The following is a 20,527-nucleotide window of genomic DNA, read 5'->3' as shown; positions in this document are numbered from 1 at the left end:
TAACTTCTATCCTCCTAGCTGGGTCTTTTTAATGGGTTGAGTCGTCATTGCCGTATAAACAGAAGTTAGCCCAACTAATAGCTGACTACTGACTCACCAGGCTTTGCAGCTTCCACCTGTCCATCATTCCTTTCCAATACCCCATGCGCATGAATGGAGTAGGCTTGTGTAGCATTGTTCTTAAACACAATGTTGAGGACATCTCCAACTTCTGCCCAGATAAAAGGACCTTGAGACAGGAAGATCATACTGTGAGTGCGGCTCCCATCAATGGCCAAAAGAGAGTATTTCTCTCTATCATTTATTGAAATCACTTTAACGTAGGGGTGGGAGGTGAATTCTTCATCACTGTATCCCTCCCCCCTTCCCCAAAGTAAAGAATCATAGTTAAACCCACATTCAAGATGATCCTGAAAACTCTGATTGTGAACTCTTCAGGGCAGGGAACGTGTCTCGTTATGAGCACAGCACCCAGCACAGTGGGACCCAGTTCTGATCTCTGAGTGCTACCATAATGCAAATGATTCATCATCATCCTCCCACTACAGTCCCCAATGGTCTGATTTAACCAGACCTGACAGTGTAAAATGGCCTGAAACTGTGACGGCTCATAGCCATAGCCTGTTCTTTTAGATTGGATATGCTGCCTCACGTTGCTTGTGCTGTACTGAAATATCCTGGAGTGAGGCAGTGGAGCTGTTGCCTCCTTAGACTCTCATAAGAATCCACAGCATGCTCCTCTGCTTCACAGTGCCTGGTTCTTTCTTTAATGATGCCACACAGAGGGGTTTCTTTCACACTTGGAGATTTCCATCCATAGCTCTCAAAGTGCTTTACGACGGTAGGGTTTATCCCTATTGTACAGATGAGGGGGAACAGATGTGAGAACTGACTTGGCCACAGTCACACAGCCAGGCAGAGGCAGAGGCAAACCCAGCTCTCCCAAGTCCCAGTTCCTTGGCTCATTCTTCAGGACTAAGTCTCAGCCCTGTCTGAGTAAAAGCTGCACCACTCAAATAATTGCTTACCCAATATCCCTAAATGCTCCTCATCGATGGTCCTGTTCTTGGGTATTCTGAATGTCCCATCAGTGTATTCCCTGTAAATTGCCTTCTTGTACTTGGAGCCCAGGAGTCCGTTCTCATTGCTCAGAAATTGGTTGCCATAGCTGAGAAATGCAGAGTACTGTGTTACGTTAACACTGCTCTGTTTGCATTAAAGAAACAGCACTTCTCTGTGGGCAGAGAGTTCATTCACTGAACCAGTTTCCTCCCCGAAGAGTCCCCAGTTTCATATGATATCAGCTGAGGGAGCTGAATGGCTCTGGGAGTTGGTAAGAGGATACAGAGCCAGTGAGCCACACACTTCCAAGCCACCCATTGGAATCTGTCTAGGGATGATAGTAATCAAAGTTACCGCACTCCCATATGAGGGGTGGCTGCTCACTGGCTTACGTGAACAGTGTTAGGGGAAGATCAGTCTATTTGGTGGTGGACAGATGTCTGCATCAAAAAACCACCACCTCAGCTGGCACCAGTGAGCGGACGCAGAGACGGAATTTCTCCCTCACATACAGATATGCAAGGAGCTGCAGAATACAGGGAGGAAAAACACTGCCAACATTTGGATTAAAGGGGATAACTGGCCCCCGACCCCCTGATGAGGGCTGTCTGCAGTACCATGGCATGGTCAGCCAGTATCCATCCAATCAGCAGAGGTTTGACTCTCTCCAGTAAAAAGCCACTTCCTCTGTTTTAATGGGTTCTACAAAGTTTTGCCTGATGGTGCCACAGGTTTCCCCAAGGTGCCCTCTTTACCTTTCCTGCCCAGAGATGTTGTGGTGTTCCAGCTCCCAGCTGCGATCTGGTGAGTAGTCCCACTCCACCTCTTGTGCCATGATGTAGTGTGTCCGCACCCCCTCATATTGGGGATCAGGAGCAGGTGCCCCTTTGCCACACTTTGAAACAGAGTAACGCGCCTTCATCCCAGACTGGTAATGGTTGTTAGTCTGACAGTAGATCTCAAAAGTGCCTAGGGGCAGCACAAACAAAAAGATCATCTCTAAAGATCTAAGCAAGTCCTTTCCTTACCACATGAGATGAACCGGGAAATAGCTGTATTATTTCGTATGAATATGGTGCATACGTCTGTGTGTCTCTTGCTGTGGGGTGAGATCAAGAGTTGTTGTTAGAGGAGCCAAGCAGGAAGGCAAAACAATGGCCTAGGTAAGGAACATCCCAGCAAGCACACACACACCAGCCAAGTTGTTGGCTGTAAAGAAGCTACCTGCTTGGTGCCAAGAAAGTTACACAGCTGTTTTGCCAAGCGTGAAAAGAGAGAGAGCAAAAGACACCGGCCAGTTAAAGGATTCATCCTGCAGAAAGGGAGGAGAAGGAAGGATTGACACAGTGAGAGGTTCTGCAGGGATGAAAACAAACCCTCAGATTCAGAAAGGGGGTCTAGGATAAACTGGACCTACCTGAGCTATAGCTGGAGATGCTAAGCTTAGGTATGATAAGATGCATATGTGACCTTTTGTTTTTAAGTCATTTTCCTACATGCAGTGTTCCCTTTGGCAAATCAGTACTTTGTTTTGAAGAAGTTCTTTCTGTGTCACTGCAAATTTATCCTGTCACAGGCTGCTGGAGTGAAAGGACCGACCGGTGTCAAAACCAGTTGGGCCTGTCAGATTAAGACAGTTGGGAAATGAGTGCTACAGCCCAAAGATCTAGTTTATGAATGGTATGGCTGGGTGGTTCCACCCAGAGTGAGGGGCAGGAAGCCAGTGCTGTCCCTGCAGGGGTGCACCCAAGAGGAAGTGAATGGGGTCTAAAGTGCAGCTCGCCCTGTAACTCTGACACCGCTTGTAGACAAATCAGCACAAGAGAACAAATATTAACATTTGAGAAAGCTGATTGGGCATCAGAGAAGTTGTGCAGGCATCTACCTTCATGATCAGGCTGCATGACGGCGGTAGCAAACGTGTGAGGGAACAGATTGGTTGCATATCTCCTCATCCCATTCATCTGAATAGTGTTTCCCTGAAATGCAGCTCCATGCACATCTGTGTCAGTGCCCAGACCCAGAAAGTGCCAAGACACAGTGTCCCCTTTACACACTTCCAGCTTGGGCAAGTTATAGAACATAAATCCATTAATTGCTGCAACAGAAAAGAATTAAAACCACATAGTTACACACTAGCTAGGAGGTGACCTCTGTACACACATACCTACAATGTAGAGCAACCTATGGGAATTGCATATTGCTGTGTATTCCTCAGTACAGTTCACCAGCAATTCACCCCTGGTATTTGCTTGAGTCATGCTTTTGGGCACAGCAGGACCTCATGTCCCATGACCCATTCTCCAAGACATTGTTATGTAGAGAATTGTCAAAAGAGGTGCCTTTGATGCAAATCAGAAATTTAATTCCCAAGTCCACCTGATCTCTCTCTCTCTCTCTCTCTCCCCCTCTCCCCCCCTCCCACCCCCAGGGCACGTCCAAGGTACCTGTATTGGGATCCTTAGGTGCCATGGCAGTAGTTAGCTATTCCAGAGTTTTTAGGACCAGTTAAAGATGGACCCACACCTCATAGTTCTGGACCCAAACCTCATAATTCTGTCCTCACTGCCTACGTAAGAGAGAGCACAGGGCCATACCGTGCATCCTGTTGGACTCCTTGAAGCTTTCATCCTTTGTCACAAAAGCCTCTTCCTTTCTCAAATAGTATTTTATATTTGCAGACAAATACCAGCTGAGGTTCTCATCAAATACACTGAACAGGAGGTAAAATTCCTTGTCGATCCCTTTCTACAATAATAATCACAATAATGGTCATTCATTTTAAAAACACAGAGATCACCCACACCTGTTAACTGTTAAAGTACAGGCTGCTTTGCATGATGGCAATTTCTAATTTTTTGTTTCGTAAGTTATCCACTTCTACCTCTTAGGGGGCCAAATGCTGATCTCTTTACTCATGCTGAGTAGCACTTACTTTACAAGTGGTCCTAGAGCAGCACTGGGACCATATGTGCAGAAAGGTGCTCCTCAGCATGAGTAAAGGGATCAGAATTTTGCCCAGACTGAAAAGTCATTCTCTCCTTCCCGCACAATCCATAGGTTCAGGTGCTGGACACTCCCCACCAGTTTCCAATAGGGTCAAATTCAGAACACGCCCCACTATGCAGGGTCTGGAGCTGGGCCCACCTCACTCCTCCCTAATACAAGATCAGAATCCAGATTTGTTTCCTACCATCAAGCCCTGAAAACTTTGTCGAGTCCAGTTTGAACCGACAGAAGCAATGAGACTTTCTCAACTTCTATTGAGGAACCTATTCCACACACTAATATGTTTCCCTGTTAGGAGATCTTTGCTGATATTTAGCCAAAATTTCCATTTGCTCAGTTTCCTCTCCTTATTCTTAGTAATACCCCCTTGGACCACTCGTAATTATTTGACACTAGGATTTATTTACACCCTCAATACCTGTAAATCGTTTATCATTATAACCTCCCCTCCACCTGCCAAGTTATACATAGTTTAATCTTTCCTCAAAATCAAACACTCCTGCCTCTGAACCAGGTTTATTGCTCTCTTCTGAACTCTATCTAGTTTAGCCACATCATTCTGATCCAGAAAGCAAGATCTTCAAGGGAGGCTTTTAAAGCAGCTGCTTTGCAGAGTCACCAGCAATTCCTCAATCCACATTATAATGTATTCACAGTCATGCAGCTGGTTTTGTCTTCTACTGCCCCCTGTTTGTCACACGTGGGTCTGTTACTTCAATGCTTCCTGTTCCCTTGTGTACTCATTGTGCTACCTTGGCAACACCTGTGCAAAAGTGATGAACATTTCTTCATTAAATTCCAAGGGAAAGTGTTAATCAGTCCTAGGATTTCACTTATCTCCACATCACAAAAGCCTGCAGAACACCATCCACTGTATGTGCTTTTGTTGTAAAATCACTGTTTCATTTGAGTTCTTCTCAAAATGGGCTGAGTTTAGAGTAGAACTTAGCGCCATTTGAAACTCAAAATGTTCCATCTTTCAAGCAAAAATTGCACAAACCTTTAGCAAAAATGGGACTGTTTTCAACTTAGTATGAAAATGATTTTCAATATTTTCAATTTTGTGGTGAATTTTTCACACACCTCTCAATAATAATAGGAAGAAGAGGAAGAAAAAGAATAGGGCATTCTGCCCTACATATATTAGGACAAATGTATTCCTGTGTAATCCCATAACTGTCAGTATAGGGTCAGACCAAGGATTTTGACAAAATCCACCTAAATGCAAAAGGTTTCCCTTTCTCTTAAATTAAACCCCAAGATTAGATTAGTCAAATACCTCAGGAATCCAATGTGTTAGGCTTCTCTCATAAGACACTTTGATGCATGAAGTTGGCATGGTTGAGGCAGCGCACGTATTCTGCCTAGATGCATTTATTCTAATCTGTGGGCCTCCCCCCCGCCATGTATTTTTAATTATATTTCAGTTACCAAGGTTTTATTGGGGTCTCCTTTCTCCAGTTATTTCTTCACCACAGGACGAAGAGCCTGAATCATTGCAGTGGGAGAGCTGACTGTACCTGCTTGTTGCTGGTGTTGAGAGTCCCAGGTCTGCAGATCACCAGAGGGCCCACTAAGCCAGAACTGGTATCTCGGATGGGATTTATCGCAGAGGAGTACATCCAGGTCAGGCAAGGAGGGTCATTGGCAGTGGGTCCAACGTGCTGTGGTACAGTCCAGTGGTATGTGAAGTTATGGAGAGGCTCAACTGAAGCCCCATTCCACGACAGACCTTTAAAACACAAGATGCTGATATGTATTCATGTATACAGCCCCTTTGGCAAGCTCTGCAGCACTTCAGTGTCATCTGCTACTGTGATTCATTTCACTCACCACCAAAGGACAGCCACCTCCGGGGTAGAATGGGGCAGCCATTATATATCTCAGAAATATAGTAGGGTCATATTTACATATTACTGGACATACATGTGTGGGCAAATTTATTGTAGGTGTCATGACAGAGGTAGGCCTGATGGCATGAAATAAAGAAATATATCCAATTAAATCCTCAGGAGAATTTTGGTAGGTGGAATATAGCTACCCAAATTACAGTGTGACCAGGGATATATACCTCTGCTCTTGAAAGAAGTGTCACAGGATCTTTAGGGGCCAGAAATGGTCAGCACCATGATTTCATCTCTCCTCCAAGAGATAGTATCTCCAGCACCACCTCCTCTCTGGTGCCACGGTGGGCAGTGATTCAGTGATAGGTCAAAGGGAAGAACATCCCCTACTGCATCACCAACCCCACTTCTCATGGTACACTAGCTGAGCAGGCCTCACTTTGCTCAGCTAGTGAGGTCGGAGAGGACCACCACCCAATGGGGTGTGGCTGCAGACTGTGGAACCACACCACAGGGGTTGTCACTACCTCCGTTTAGAAAGAGGGGGTGGGATGAAGTAACAAACCATCATGGTACAACGTTCCTTCCCACTTCTTTCCATAAAGCACACCATGGGGCTGGATACTGAAGGGCCAAGAGGCTTTGTTAGCAAATGTCACCAAGACGGTGTCTCCCACTTCAGCTTTTATCACTGGACCTGCGCACAGAGAGAGAGCGAGAGAGAGAGGACAATGGAGTGATTTCCAAGATAGCCTGCTTTGTCCAGTTATCAATTACGATTTTCTACCCGGAGTTCACAGCCACAGATGACTAACAACAATGGGCATAGCAGAAGTGCCAGCTGTCTGGTTTTGGCCATGCTAAGTAGGACTGCTGGCCCTTCAGGCAGACTGGCATTCAGGGCAGGGAGGGGGGAACTATTTAAAGGTAAAATAGCTTGAAGTTTGAGAGAATTCAGTGAAGCGGTTACGCCAGGCCCAAAAGGCTGGGATTAAATGTGAGGGAGAGCTACCCCCTACTCCTTAGCTGGTGCAGTGAGAATTCCCGCTCATGATTTATGTCCTGTTCCTACTCACAACTCCCTGATCCTACTTTAAATCAGTGACCAAAGCTCCACTGACTTCAGTGGGACCGGATCAGGCCTTTCGTCTCCCTAATGGCCTCTGTGAGAACTAACCCCAACCAGCCAGACAAATCAATCTATTAATACGGGCTAATCTAATCTACTCTACTCTGATCTATCACATTCCTGTTGTGTCTCACACTAGAATATTATCTCGGCATCAAATGCTCAAATTATAGACCGTACTAAAATTTATTCAAAGGAATTAATGTTGTGCCCCTCCATGCATGATTCATTCGCTCTCCAAGTCCCACTCCTTTTGTCTCGGCATTATCTGATCACAAAGAGCACTGCCAGCTTCTCCCGGGAAGAAGTTTCTAAGCAGAAAGTGGGGTTTGCATTGTGTCCCGAAGACACAGTCAGAAACACATAATCAGAAGGTCAGCCAGACCAGCTCTTTGCTATGATTTGTTTAGTTAGAGATAGGGGTATAATATGTTCCTTGCCCCTTCCTGGTAGCTTCCAAAGGTTGCTGTGGCAGAACAATACAGGGTCCCCCCCAATCACAAGACCACCCCACCGCCCCCCAGTATAGGTTTTCCTTGCTCTAAAGAGCTGCAGTGTAATGTCATGCAGGAAACACGTCCACCACAGAAGTTATTACTCCTAGGAATTATGGGACAGTGCCAGCCAATCAGAATTTTTGGTGCTGATAGATCATTCTAGAAGGTGCTGTGAGAGGGTTTATGTTGCCGGACAATCCCTACCAAGTATCCCAAGATGCGTCTCTTCCTCTGACCGTTGTTTTTCTACCCGGAACGTTGAATCAGTATATTCCACATACTTGGCCTTCCAGTAGGTTCCCCCAATCCGCCTGGCGCTATGCTTGAAGAACTGCTCAGAAGAGCTAAACACAGAGAACAAATTTCATGTCCTTTTACAAAAAGGCAAACTCCCCTGCCCCCATCAGAGCAGTGACAGCAGCAGCTCTCAGCTCTGCAGCCCTTCAAATTGAGTCAAAACCTCTGATTTTGAAAACCCAGCAGTGCCAAGTATAATAATGCCGTTTGGTAGCACTTTTCATCCGGGAGTGTGACAAAGCCCTTTACAAACTGATAGACAGACTTCATGTAGGGATCAGCTCACTCTTCCCAGGAACACGGCCAACTCTCTGGTGGAACATGGCCGCTGTTTAATAGTTACACAGCAATTCTGTACAACAGTTTGGGGTCAGGATGCTTCTCGGCGCTCTATGAGCTAAGATCAAGTGTAGTATATCAAATGAAACTGCAGTACTGACTCAGAGGGAACGATGCCCTCTATTGAATCAACACCACTTCAACAACACTTTCCATGGAGGTCTTAGGAAAGCACTATGAGAATTGGGATGTTTTAGGTAGTGTCAATCCTAACTCTAAAAGAAACACACATGAAATGAAAAGAAAATGAAATGAAATGGAAAATTCCAAAATGTGCCCTCCAGGAGAAGCCACGGAGTCTAGTGGAGAGAGCACAGAGCCTGGGACTCTTGAGGTCCAACCATGGCTCTGCTACTGGTTCACTGTGTGGTGTGTTAGGCAAGTCACTTAACCACTGTGCATTTCAAGTTTTCCCATGTGTAAAAAATGGGCATGACATTTACCACCTCCCAGGGATGGGTGTGAGAATTCATTAGTTTCTATTTGCAACATGTTCTGAAAATATTAAACACCCTTATATATGCTAAATATTATTTCAGCTGTTCGGAATGAAAGGATGTAAAACTCTCAAGAGAGCTATTCATTTCAATCGCTCTGCATTTGCTGCTAGATTTCACACAGAAGGCTAGATGGAAGCTGAATGTAAATCTGTAGTCCACCTATGCCATCCTGTGTCTGCCACTGGACTTGCTTTTTTAATCATACCTACATTCTTTTATCAAACTTGCAGGCTTCTTGCTAAATCAAGTACAGTGAGTGAAGATGGAACTTGGAGGCAACTGTGATGTGTCCCTCAACCATACAGCATGCTGGAACACCTGGAAGCTTTGTGAATGTATTTACGTGACTTGCATGTTAAACCATTCCGTTGAAAAAGGCGTTCCAAATTTCCTTGAGAGTGTTTCTGTCAAGCTCATATTCCAGACAATGGCTACAGATTTAGTACAGTGCCTTGCATGCAAAAACCCTCTTACCTGCCTGGCTCCTGCAGACTTTTCCCTGTGCTCTGGTCAAGCCCTGAGGGTCCATAATTCCACTGTACTTCCTTTGCAGCTATATAGTATTTCCGAACTGTCCCGTTCATGGAGGACTCCGGAGTTTTCTGAGAACACTGTCTGACTTCATAGACTGCTTCCATTCCAGCTGCACATGGGAGAAGCAAATGCACACTTAACTCCTGTCTGCCACTCTGAATGGAAGGTGGACAGGGGTCCTATTTCTACAGTGCACCACCCATTCCCTTTGCCCAAGTCACTGAGCCCAGTTGTCCCAAATTGTGCATGGCTGAGAGTGAGTGTTTAGGCAATTGCTTCACAGGGGAGAGTTTTCTTTTCCAGCAGGCATGGGTTCCTACCATAAATACAGGGCATTGCATTAGGGTGGTCGGTGGACAAAAATAGTCCTCAGCCACCCCCATGTGTACCATATAGGTACAGCCTGGAGAGACTACAGGTCCCAGCATGCAGTGCTCCACTTTGATGTAAAGCACCTTCTGCAGCACCACCAGCTGCTCCAGTCCTGTGATATTCAGTGCTGAACAAGAGATGTCACATCTGGCATCTGTAATCCCTGTAGGCTACACCTGCACATTAAAGACCAGGGTGGCTATAACTCACAAGTTCTATGCAATATAGGGGGAGCCATCAGATCAAACCATTGATTACCCAGCAGGGGAAGTCCTTTTACCATGGGACATTGCCCACAAGAGTGTTCTGCTTCATCCCGTAGTGTCAAGGGGCCACAGTGGGGAAGTGAATGGAGGCCACAGGGTGCAGGACAGATTCCAGACTGTGCCTTACCTTGCAGGTGATTGTTGACCTGACAGCTCAGAAGCCATCTCCCAGTGCTACTGGGGATCATGTCAGCTGTAACAAAAGTGGCTGGAAAGAGGCTGGCCACGTCGGACCTGTGGCCTCTGATGGTGAGTGTCTGTCCATGGAAGAAGGCTGTGTGAACGTCAGTCTCACTCCCCATCCCAAAGAGGTGCCATGCCACGTGATCCCCAGCACACATTGTCATCTCAGGCAGGTTCCCATACACATAACCATTAATAGCTGTAAAACCAAGTGAATCAGAAGCAGAGATCAGGAAGGGGGTGGAGGTAGGGTTCACAGCTCCATCCTGCAGGTCCCATTACAGAAACACGGGACATTCAGAAAAAAGGTCTCAATAGAACACCTTTCCCTTCTCCTGCCCAATCCCGGTGAGCCTGCTTCCATAAATCATTTTCTAACATGGATCTTATTCTGGACATAAGATTAATGGCCACACATTCACTGAAGGTAAAAGCCAAAACCCTGACAAAAATTATGATTGTTTTGATGGTGCTGATATGGCTGCCCCTACGATGGGGCATCTTTCAGCACAAGGTCTCACTGGCTTCTCAAACCATCCCTGCACACATCAGATGAGACTGCACTTCACGGTATCAGGGAAGCAGCTCCTCAGGCATAGATTGACTGGGCAAAGCCAGTGTGAAAGGTGGCACCCACCATGCATTCTGTTGCTCACTTGGAACTCCTCATCTTCCTTATCAACAGATTCTGGGTCTGTGCAGAATAATGCAATATTCTCATCCAGATGCCAGCTCAGATTCTCATCAATCACGCTGAACATGAGAAAGAAATCAAGGTCCACATCATGCCGTCTTTGAGATGTGCCAGTCAGAGCTCCTAGGGCAAGAGAGAGGATGAGTGATTTTCCAGCCCAGACTATCACTGAGGTCTGCCAATGCACCTCACCCTAGACCTGCAGTACTCCCTGCTATTCCATTCCTAAATTCCAATGTGTCTCACTTCTGATTTACAACACCTCCTGCACTCCCAGATCTTTCAATAGTGTTGTCACTCTTGCTGAAATCCTGTAAGGTTTGGAGGAGGTTTGGGGGGTTTGTTTTTCGTTCTTTCTTTCTTTTTTAATATGTACAAATGGGGTCTTGAATAAGATCCCTGCACTAATTTCCAATTGTGCATTTGAACTGATCCACAGAGCTTAAAGTTAATGTACTAACTCTCTAAGCAACAAAGAAATAACAATCAATCTAGAAATTGAGAACTATCTCAGATTACATATAAGTTCCACGTGAACTAGAGAACTGTCTAACAAAGCATCACTGCTTGCCTTATCATAACTGAGATCATTGCAAAGTCTTCAGTATGTGTGAAGCTGTAACTCTGAGCTGTCTTTCCCCTGAGGTTTTACCTTCTTTGCATGTCAGTAATGGCCCAATCAACCCAGAAGCAATGTCCTTCGGTGCATCAGTGTGAGAGTGGTAGACCCAGGTCAAGCAGGTTGGGTCATCAGCCACCGGGCTGTGATCTTCAGGGACAGTCCAAGTATATGTGTGATTCCCTCCTGGTGGAACAGCATCATCCTTCTTATGATCCTGTGAGGACACATCGGGGTACAGGGACCCTGGAATAATTGAGCAATCACAGCATCCATTCAAGTTTGGCAGAGAGTATATAACATATAAACATGTACTGCATTTCTCACACTAGATACAGCACAGATAGCTGCAAGTTACTTTTACCATTTCTGTAGCACCTTTCAAATTAAGATTCACACCACATAAGTAATGTAATCATCATTTTTCCAATGGGCAAATTGAGGCACAGAGAAGTGGTTAAGTGACTTTGCCCAGTATGCTGGTGGCTGAGCCAGAAAGGTGACTTGTGGTCCCATGTTCTAAAAATTGCTTCTTTATATTCTCGTTGGAAAACAGAGAACTGTGCTAAGTTTTCAGTTCAAATCTGCAGTACCCCAGAAATAGTTGCTTTCTAAATTCTCTGGGGCTATTTCAAACAGTGACTCTGTTCTGATATTCTATCTTTCCTGTGGCACCTACAAGATTCATCACATTAAAAACATCTAAATATGCGTAGCACTATATTATAAACATTTATTAGCTACTAGCTTGCTGTTCCTCAGCTCCTGTATTCAGGCAACGAGACTGTTACTAAGATTGTGTTCTTTAGGAAGGAATTTGGACATACTGTTAAGGAGTTCATGTTTGGAAAAAGTGCGTCCATCTCAGATGGTACCGTATTGCTTAGGAACCCGATAGTCCTGCATCCGGTGGCATTGCTTAAAGCCTACCTAACTATACCAATTTTCCAGGAGATATTGCTTTGAGCCAACCCAAACAAGACCCTTCTCAGCTGGCTTTGCTTTCCTATATACTCCTAAATTCACAGTGGGGAAACTGAATCTGAACTCAGCAGGGGCTCATTTACCTTCTGAGTCCTTCTTGTAGAAGACGCCATGAGGATGGACCGTGTGTGGCCGGTTGGCAAAGTTTTTTAGGTGCACGGTAATGGTGTCACCCACTTCTGCTCGTATGATGGGCCCAAGAAATCCCAGCCAGGCAGGTTTGGGGATCTCTCTTGTATACGTGGAGTCTGAGTATTGCTTATACACAGATTTTTTGTAAGTGCTTCCCACCCTGTCCTTGCCAGACTGGAGGAATGTAGAGGCTTCTCTGTTAAATTCAAAACAGGATAACAGATCGTGAATAATATGCCATCCACTTCAGCTGCATAACATGGGGAGTAGTGATAACAGGGACACCTATTGTAGCTCTCTCAGCTGACTCCTAGAGTCTCTGCCATGCCAGCGCTCTATCCCTACTCCTAGTCCAGCATCGTGCTTCCTCTTCCAGCACCCTATGGCAGCGCTGGGAATGCAATCCGACTGGACAATAACACTGGCCTCGCTCCTCTTGTCTGGTTTTTGAGTGTTGTAAAATATGAGAGGAACTGACACAATGTAATAGATCAGCACATCAGACCATCTAGTTTGAGACTCGGTCTCTGGCTACGGTCAGTGCTGAATGCTTCAGGGGAAGACCAGACACAGTCCCCCTAAATGTATTTAACTGTGGATGCTATACAATGGTGGGAAATTTCTTTCTTATCTTGTGATCATTTTATGCACTAAAGAATGAAAGTTGAGAGCCCTAGTGATTGCCATCCTACCTATTGTTCTAATCCTTTAAATCTATTTCAGTGCTTAATTCTAGTGCAGACTGGAGCTATGCTCCCTGAGTTGCAAGGGGGAAAAAAATCTCTTGAGCTCTCACAAGGACTGACACAAGAAAAGAGGGTGAGTTTCTAGTCAAAAGCCGATGTGAAATATTAGTGGAAAGAGTAGTCAGATCAGGCTGATGTGTCCCCGCACATATCTAACCTTCAGAGTTTAAACCTCTTACAAGTGTCCAACGGTCAATACACCAGTGGATTGCTTTTTTTTTTATCATTTCCTACTAGATGATAGGTGAATCTTGGCTCAAGTATTAGTGTGTCAGGTCAAGGACGGTGAAGATATTTTTTCCTAGGAGTCATCATTGCTGCAGCAATAAAAATAGTCCTGGCACATGGGCAAATAGACAAACTGTTCTGCATGGGCTCAGTGCTGTACCTCTGAAGTCAACCCCAAGCTTTGTCATTCACTTAATAGAGCAGGGTGCAGCTGTAGGTATGCAGCTCAGAGCTGCACCACATCCACAGAGTCACTCCTGCAGCCAGCTCTTCTATGTAGCAGGGCTAGAGCAGATGTTTTAAAAAGGGATAAGAGTGACTTAAATTTTATGCAATCTTATAAAAATTATACAATGTAGTGTAATAAATGGTAGCTCTTATTTAGCACTTTTCATCTCAAAGTGCTTTGTGAAGGAGATCAGTATCATTATCCCTGTTTTAGAGGCCCAGGGAGGGAAAGGGACATGCCTAAGGTCACCTGCCCCCCCCCCCCCACACACACACACACACTCTCTCTCTCTCTCTCTCTCTCTTTCTCTCTCTCTCAAAAGGTTGAAGCTGTTTCCATTTCAAAAGGAAAAGCCCTGATGCTCTTTCAATAGTTTTTGTGATTTATTCTACCCCCCCCCAAATTCAAAATGTGTCTGAAAAATACTGACATTTTGCCAGCCTGATGCACGTGTGATCTAAATAGTTATAGAAAAAAATCTGTTTACTGCAAATCTAGTTTCATTTTCAAACTTAGGCCATATTTTCAACTAAAAACTTTTCCTTCTAAAATTTTTAACTAGTTTTATTATTTATTTCCCTGTGGAAATGAGTTCCACAGACTAATTCTATGTTTAATCTCAGTGACTGTCTCTTTGTTCTTGTATTATTATGAGAGAAAGTGAATAGAAACAAGATTTTACCCTCTCTAAAATATTCATTATTTTATATATTTTTTTTATTATGTCCCCACTTATTTGTCTTCTTTATAAACTAAATAGTCCCAACCTATTAAATATCTCCGTATTTGAAAATCTTTCCAGGCCTCTGATCATTTTTGTTGCCTTTCTCTGAACCATTTCTATTTCTGCTATATGCTTTTTGAAATAAGTGATCCAATTGTACAAAAAATTCATGGTGACAGTGTAGCACTGAGAAAGCTTGGTCAGGAAATAGATTTTATTTACCATGAAAAATTTCAACAGGAAATGCACAATTTTCATTTTCAGAGAATGTTTTTTCAGAATTTTTCTTAAGTTGTGATTTAAAAGACTTGGTTTAGTTTTATTTTTTTGTTTTTGAAAACCAGAAACCAAATATGTTTTTTTTTATTACTGAAAGCCAATTTTTTTTCAGTTTTCAGACTTTTGGGTTTTCAATAAAACACTGTACATTTTTGATGAAAACGTAAGCTTTCTTGCAAAAATGTCCACTTAGTCAAAAAGGTATTTTTTTGTCAAAATACATTTTTGACGAGCTCTAACCGCCTGTGTACATAAGGGCATAAAATTCTCAGGCTTCAAGGCACATAAACAGATCACCAGCTAGGGTGAATAAGAAATAAACCCTATGATACAGCATCGTGCAATGGGGTGCATTCTAAAGGGTTTGCACTTTCCTCAGAAGTATCTGGAATTGGTCAATGTATATTGGACTAGATTGATGATTGGCCTTTCCCAACTTGATAATTTCTATGTTCCTATGATAAAAACAGGTTAACCATTAAGCCAATAAAGATCAGATAGGTGACAACGTCAACTGCCTGCTAAATAAAACTTCTTGCATAAACCTCCGGAGCCATTTGCTTTTTTAGACTCAAATACTTATAGTTGTTAAACATACGGGTCATCTTTAATGCTTCGGCCTGTGATTATGTTCTTCCCTGTTGGAGCATAATTCCATTCCACCTCACAGATACCCAGGTAATAGACTCTGGTGGCACCTTCAGCAAAGATGGGCAACAGCAGCAAATGAAGGAAAAACAGAGACTGAGGCAGCAGTTGCCAACAAGATTCCATCCCAGCTCGAGGTGAAGGCTCTTCAGGAGCAGGCAACTGCTTTTTTGGAAAAGAAACAAACAAAAAAAAGAGTCTGGAGTAATGGGACAACAAGCAGGCTTTGACTCTCATAACTTAGTCCTAGGCAGTGTGGTTTGAAGGTACAGGATGTTCTGAGAACATGGGGAGGAATCAACATGTAAAAAGTTCTGGGGTCACCATTTAATTATACCAGAATGAATGGAGAAATTACAAGGATTCTCAGCTCCCATGCTTCAAGCATAAGGTAGTCACCGGCTCCAGGATGAGAAAAAAAATCCTCCATCCCCCCCATCCCCCCCACACACACACCCTGGTCTATTAACATACAGCAAAGTGTACTGAAGGAGTTATACCTTCCTCAACAGCATCTGACACTGGCCACTGAAGGAGACAGGGCAATGGACTACGGACAATTGGCTTGGCCTACTGGGGTAATTCCTATAAAGTGGAGAGAGGCTTGGCATGCCTAAAAAACCCTATCTCTCATGCTGACCTAGCCAACTTTCTCAAGTGTTTCATTGGATCGTATTCTTCTAAACTGCTTGTTCTGTAGTTTTGGGTCATGTTGCTGTACACTGTAAAACAACTACTGTGCTCTGCTGTGGGTGTTTGAACTGCTATGGTGGGTTAAGTGGTCCTTCTAAATCTGTTTCTAATATGCTTTGGGGTCCTTCTGAATAAAAAGCACTATAGGTTAACATTGCCTTTACTAGCTCTCCAACTATCTCTTGTGCTAACATCGAGAGCTAATGGATAGAATCCTGAACCAATTCATCTGTCCCCAGAAATTAATGGTAACTGGCAGAAGTGATTGTTAATCAATCCCAGATAGTCATTCAATTTACAAGACTGAGCTTTTCACTGCTGGAAAACCCCTCTTTGTGGTATACCCAAATGTGTGACCTGTTCCCACACATTCCTCTGCTCCAACTGAGAGCAGTCTCTGAACTTGTGAGAAATTTCTACTCTACAATCCAACAATATGTAAGTCTTATAATGTTTTTCATCAGTAGCTTTCAAAGCGCTTTGCAAAGGAGATAAGTATCATACCCATTTTATAGATGGGGAAACAAAGGCAAAGAGAAGTGAAATATCTTGCCCAAGGCCTCCCAGCATGCTACTAGCAGAGCTAAGACTAGAACAAAGGTCTCACGCTACTGCTCCATCCACTAAGCCACACGTAAGGTAATTATTAGCTACTTGGAAATTAAAGGACTGTGTTTACATACACTCATGTTGTTCTTTAAAATAGATTTCAAACCAATTTGTTAACTAAACTGTACATGTGCTATTCAACACACACACAAATGTCATGTTGAATAGAGAGAGGCAGCGGTGACCAGCCAAGAGGAGGAATAGATGGTGTAAGAAGCTGGATTAGCCTGAAACCTCTTACCCTATTAACATTGATCACGGAGAAAGGGTAATCTGTTGACTCATCTAAGAAGTGGCTCATTAGCCACCTGGATATAAATGAGGTGGCAGTGGCTATCTAGGGGAGAGGATGTCTGGGATGTGATTCAGTAGCCCTAAAGGGATATCTGAGAGAAGGTTTGGGCTAATCTTTATATTTTGTTCACACAACCAGATTTCAGGAAGAGGGTGAGTTTGGATTTTATATCCAGTATGGATAGTGGTATTAAAGCAGATTGGGAAAGGAGCCACTTATAGGTGGGGTCACTTGTTCTAGAAACCCAATATGACAGCATTAGTTGGTTTACTGAATACATTTTACTTGCATGGATGTCCACCTAAAACTAAACTTCCAGTGAATTGTCCAGCCCTAAGGCAAAAACCTGAAATGGAATCTTTGAGATTGCCTCTCTCTTTGGGATCTTTGTTTCAAAGACCAGGTCAGGAGCAAAGTAGGGGTTTGATTTTAGGATACTACACGTTCCTGTGCTCCATTTCTATGAAATGGTGAAACAGCTTATCTCAACTCAGATTCATGGGGCCTGATTCTGCTATCACTCACACCTATTTTACCATGGTGTAACCCCATTGGCTTCTAAGGAGTTATTCCTGATTTTACACTTGTGGTTTAAAAAAAAAAAAATTGGGTCCATGAACTAAAGGAGAGAAAACAGATGTTTCAACTCCCTTATTCTAATCACCTCTGAAATAAATAAATCTGTTTAGACACTAAAACATACATTAAACATCTTAAAGCCAAACATTGTTCTCTGATACTATAAGAAAGGCATATAAAGGAAGAAAACTACTATTCTTTACTTCTCTCCTTGTGGCATGCGAAACTCCATATTATCAAGTTAAACCAGTCGCTGTCTTGACTGTCACACTTCCACCACTAAGAAACCTCTACCCAAGAAAAAGAAGATATCTGCTGTTTTACTTACTCTGTTGAGCTGGGTTAGAAACAGGCAATGTTGAACGGGTTAGTCATTCCTGAGACTCTCTTCTTTAAATGCCTAGAGCACTGTAGAAATAATGAACCTGGAAATATCCATATATGCAGAGGGGGCAAAGTCCAGGTTATAAAGAAGGGAGATGCCTAGCTGTTAATTGATAGGTCTGGGCTGTGGGTTGTCTCAGGAATGTACTAGACACTGAATAGTCATGATGTGAGCAGCCTGACTGGCTATATTCCGGTCACAAATACTATAGAAATGCCCCACATAGGCATCACCCATAATTAGGGCCCTCCCAAATTTGCAGTTCACTTTAGTAAATTTCATAGTCATAGGATTTTAAAAATTTGAAATTTCATGGTGGTGTAACCGTGGGGATCCTGATCCAAAAGGCGATATGGGGGTCCCAAGGCTATTGTAAGGGGGCTGTGGTATTGCCACTCTTATTTCTGCACCGCTGTTGTCGGCAGCACTGCCATCAGAGCTGGGAGGTCAGAGAGCGGTGGCTGCTGGCTGAGCACCCAGCTCAGCAGCAGCAAGGAAGTGAGGGTGGCATGGTATGGTACTGCCACCCTTACTTCTGTGCTGCTGCTGGAGATAGGTCTGACCTGGCCCTGGGAGCGGCTCATGCAGGACTTCCTCTTCTCCTGCCCCTCTGCAGCCCAGCTGGGACTAGCAGCTGGAGCCTGGTGCATGGTAGGAGCCCCTGGCTAGGGTGCTCCCCCCCCCCGGAGTTCGGCGGGGAAGGGGGATGTTAAAGAGGCCTTGAACTGGCTGTATGTATGGGGTGGGGATGGTGTGACCACTAGGTGGTTGCCTACACTGCCCACACATAAGGCTGGCTCTGCCTTCCCACCCCCCAAATGATGCCTTCAGAGCTGGGTTCCAGGACAGTAGCCACCACTCTCTGGCTGCCCAGCTCTGAAGGGAGCTCAGAAGTAAGGGTGGCAATACTACAACCCACTTACAATAGCCAGATTTCACAGGGGAGACCATATATCACGGTCTGTGACACTTTTTTCATGGCTGGGAATTTGGTAGGGCCCTACCCATCATTTAGAAATAATATCTGCACATCCATGTTTGTTTTGCTTTCAGCTTTTAAAAGCTACCGCAACCTCTCCATATAGCACCATATCTGAGGATTAATTATGAAACAGGAAACCAGATATGTATTTTTTTTATGGCAGGGAGGAAACAAATTGTATTAATATAGTTAATTACATGATAGGAGAAAGGCAGTGCAGATAACAGATACCACACAGTAGACGCTCCCTGTTCTTTCTTTTTCTTTCTCTTTCTCATGCTTTCATTCAGATGCCAACTGGGTACTGGGGCCTCTTCCACTTTGCCCCTTGTTCATCTTTCCTGCTTTGCCGTACTTGTTAAAATGCCTCAGTGGGTCCCAGTGTGCTAAATTAATTTGCTGCAAGCAACAGAAACAATTATATTATTAATGCACATAAGCCTGGGCAGCTGGGATTACGTAACCTGGTACTTTAGCTGCAAAAACACAGGCTTCTACCACTTGAGCTGTCAGAACTCCTTTACCTAATGCTAGTAATAGGTCCCAGCGCCTTGTTTTTAAATTAGTTCCCTAGCACAGCCTTGGCTGCAGAACATGAGGAAAACCGTATAGCTTAATAGAGAAACTACAGATGTAGAGAATTCAAATGCTGCTAAGGCTGGAAGTTTTTATAACACTTGTCTACCGTTGCAACTGCAGATTAGCTGACTCCTGTCCTAATTATGTCTATAAAAACAGACCAATTAGAAAAGAGCTGGTAGGGTTGTTTCACTGGTGAAGCTCAACAAGTTCTCTTGCTTAATCTCTGCATTGCAGTTAGACTCAGCCCACAAAGAACGTACCTGTGAGATGTGCAGTATTGCTAACTGTGAGTGCTGAAGAGTCATAAGTCAGTCCTCCAAAAATAATAAGACTTGGAAAAAATAATGGAGAATTTAAAAAAAAAAAAAAAAAATTCTGTGCCTTGTGAGTACATTCTGGTTCTCCACAGTGAGGACTAGAAACTTTGGCCTTGATCCACAAAGATATAAAGGTGCCTAAATCCCACCATGGCAACCCCCAAAACTCCTGCTGAACCCTCGAGGCATTGAGTGAGTTTAGGCATTAAGTTTTCAAAGTTCCCTAGGCAGCTATGTTTCTGTGTCTGGGCATGCACACTGCTGCCTCACTCAAGCCAACAAGCAAGTCACGAACCAGGGAAGATAGGCATTTGGCTACCTAAGCTGCAGGTGGGGCATGATGTGGTAGCTATGCTCAGAGGTAGAGTTGCTAGCCCTCCAAGATTGACCTGGAGTCTCCAGGAATTAGAGATTAATCTTTAATTCCTGAAGATTGTCATGTGATGAAATCTCCAAGAATACATCCAACCAAACTTGGCAACCATAGAGGCTATCTAGTAGATCGAGTCCCATTCAAAATCTAGCTGGAGGAAAAAGTTGTGCCCACCTTATAATGTTTAGTCCACTGGTTAGAGTACTTACCTGGGAAGTGGGAGACCCAGGATCATACCCCTCACAGCAACAGGCAGGGGGGATTTGATCAGGGGTCTGTCTCCCACTTCTCAGGGGAGGTCCTCTAACCCTAGGCTAAAGCCTATAAGGAGCGCAGCACCACTGCCACTACCTCCTCCCGCTGTTTTGCATGGAGTGAGACAGCTGCCCCTGAAAAA

The 20,527-nt window shown here is 44.1% G+C and overlaps 1 protein-coding gene across 2 annotated transcripts in view; it reads right to left on the bottom strand.

Moving 5' to 3' along the window:
- The window catches only part of HEPH (hephaestin), a 30,512-nt gene extending 12,629 nt beyond the window's left edge, over positions 1 to 17,883 (bottom strand). Inside the window, exons 1-15 of one of the 2 annotated variants that reach the window (XM_054038782.1) lie at positions 17,820 to 17,883; positions 15,266 to 15,480; positions 12,413 to 12,657; positions 11,379 to 11,591; positions 10,670 to 10,849; positions 9,977 to 10,231; positions 9,152 to 9,320; positions 7,746 to 7,885; positions 6,481 to 6,612; positions 5,592 to 5,803; positions 3,660 to 3,810; positions 2,948 to 3,160; positions 1,818 to 2,031; positions 1,029 to 1,168; positions 98 to 229 (exon numbers count right to left, since the gene is read on the bottom strand). In XM_054038782.1, the coding sequence (XP_053894757.1) occupies positions 98 to 229; positions 1,029 to 1,168; positions 1,818 to 2,031; positions 2,948 to 3,160; positions 3,660 to 3,810; positions 5,592 to 5,803; positions 6,481 to 6,612; positions 7,746 to 7,885; positions 9,152 to 9,320; positions 9,977 to 10,231; positions 10,670 to 10,849; positions 11,379 to 11,591; positions 12,413 to 12,657; positions 15,266 to 15,441 (2,572 nt within the window). In that variant the 5' untranslated portion in view covers positions 15,442 to 15,480; positions 17,820 to 17,883. The remainder of the gene's footprint in view (positions 1 to 97; positions 230 to 1,028; positions 1,169 to 1,817; positions 2,032 to 2,947; positions 3,161 to 3,659; positions 3,811 to 5,591; positions 5,804 to 6,480; positions 6,613 to 7,745; positions 7,886 to 9,151; positions 9,321 to 9,976; positions 10,232 to 10,669; positions 10,850 to 11,378; positions 11,592 to 12,412; positions 12,658 to 15,265; positions 15,481 to 17,819) is intronic. The other variant, XM_054038781.1, reaches the window with a different exon arrangement.
- Between the last annotated feature and the right edge of the window lie 2,644 nt (positions 17,884 to 20,527).

This window comes from Malaclemys terrapin, chromosome 9 (assembly GCF_027887155.1).
Source record: "Malaclemys terrapin pileata isolate rMalTer1 chromosome 9, rMalTer1.hap1, whole genome shotgun sequence".
Classification (NCBI taxonomy): Eukaryota; Metazoa; Chordata; order Testudines; family Emydidae; genus Malaclemys; species Malaclemys terrapin.
This window is presented reverse-complemented; position numbering and strand designations above follow the sequence as displayed.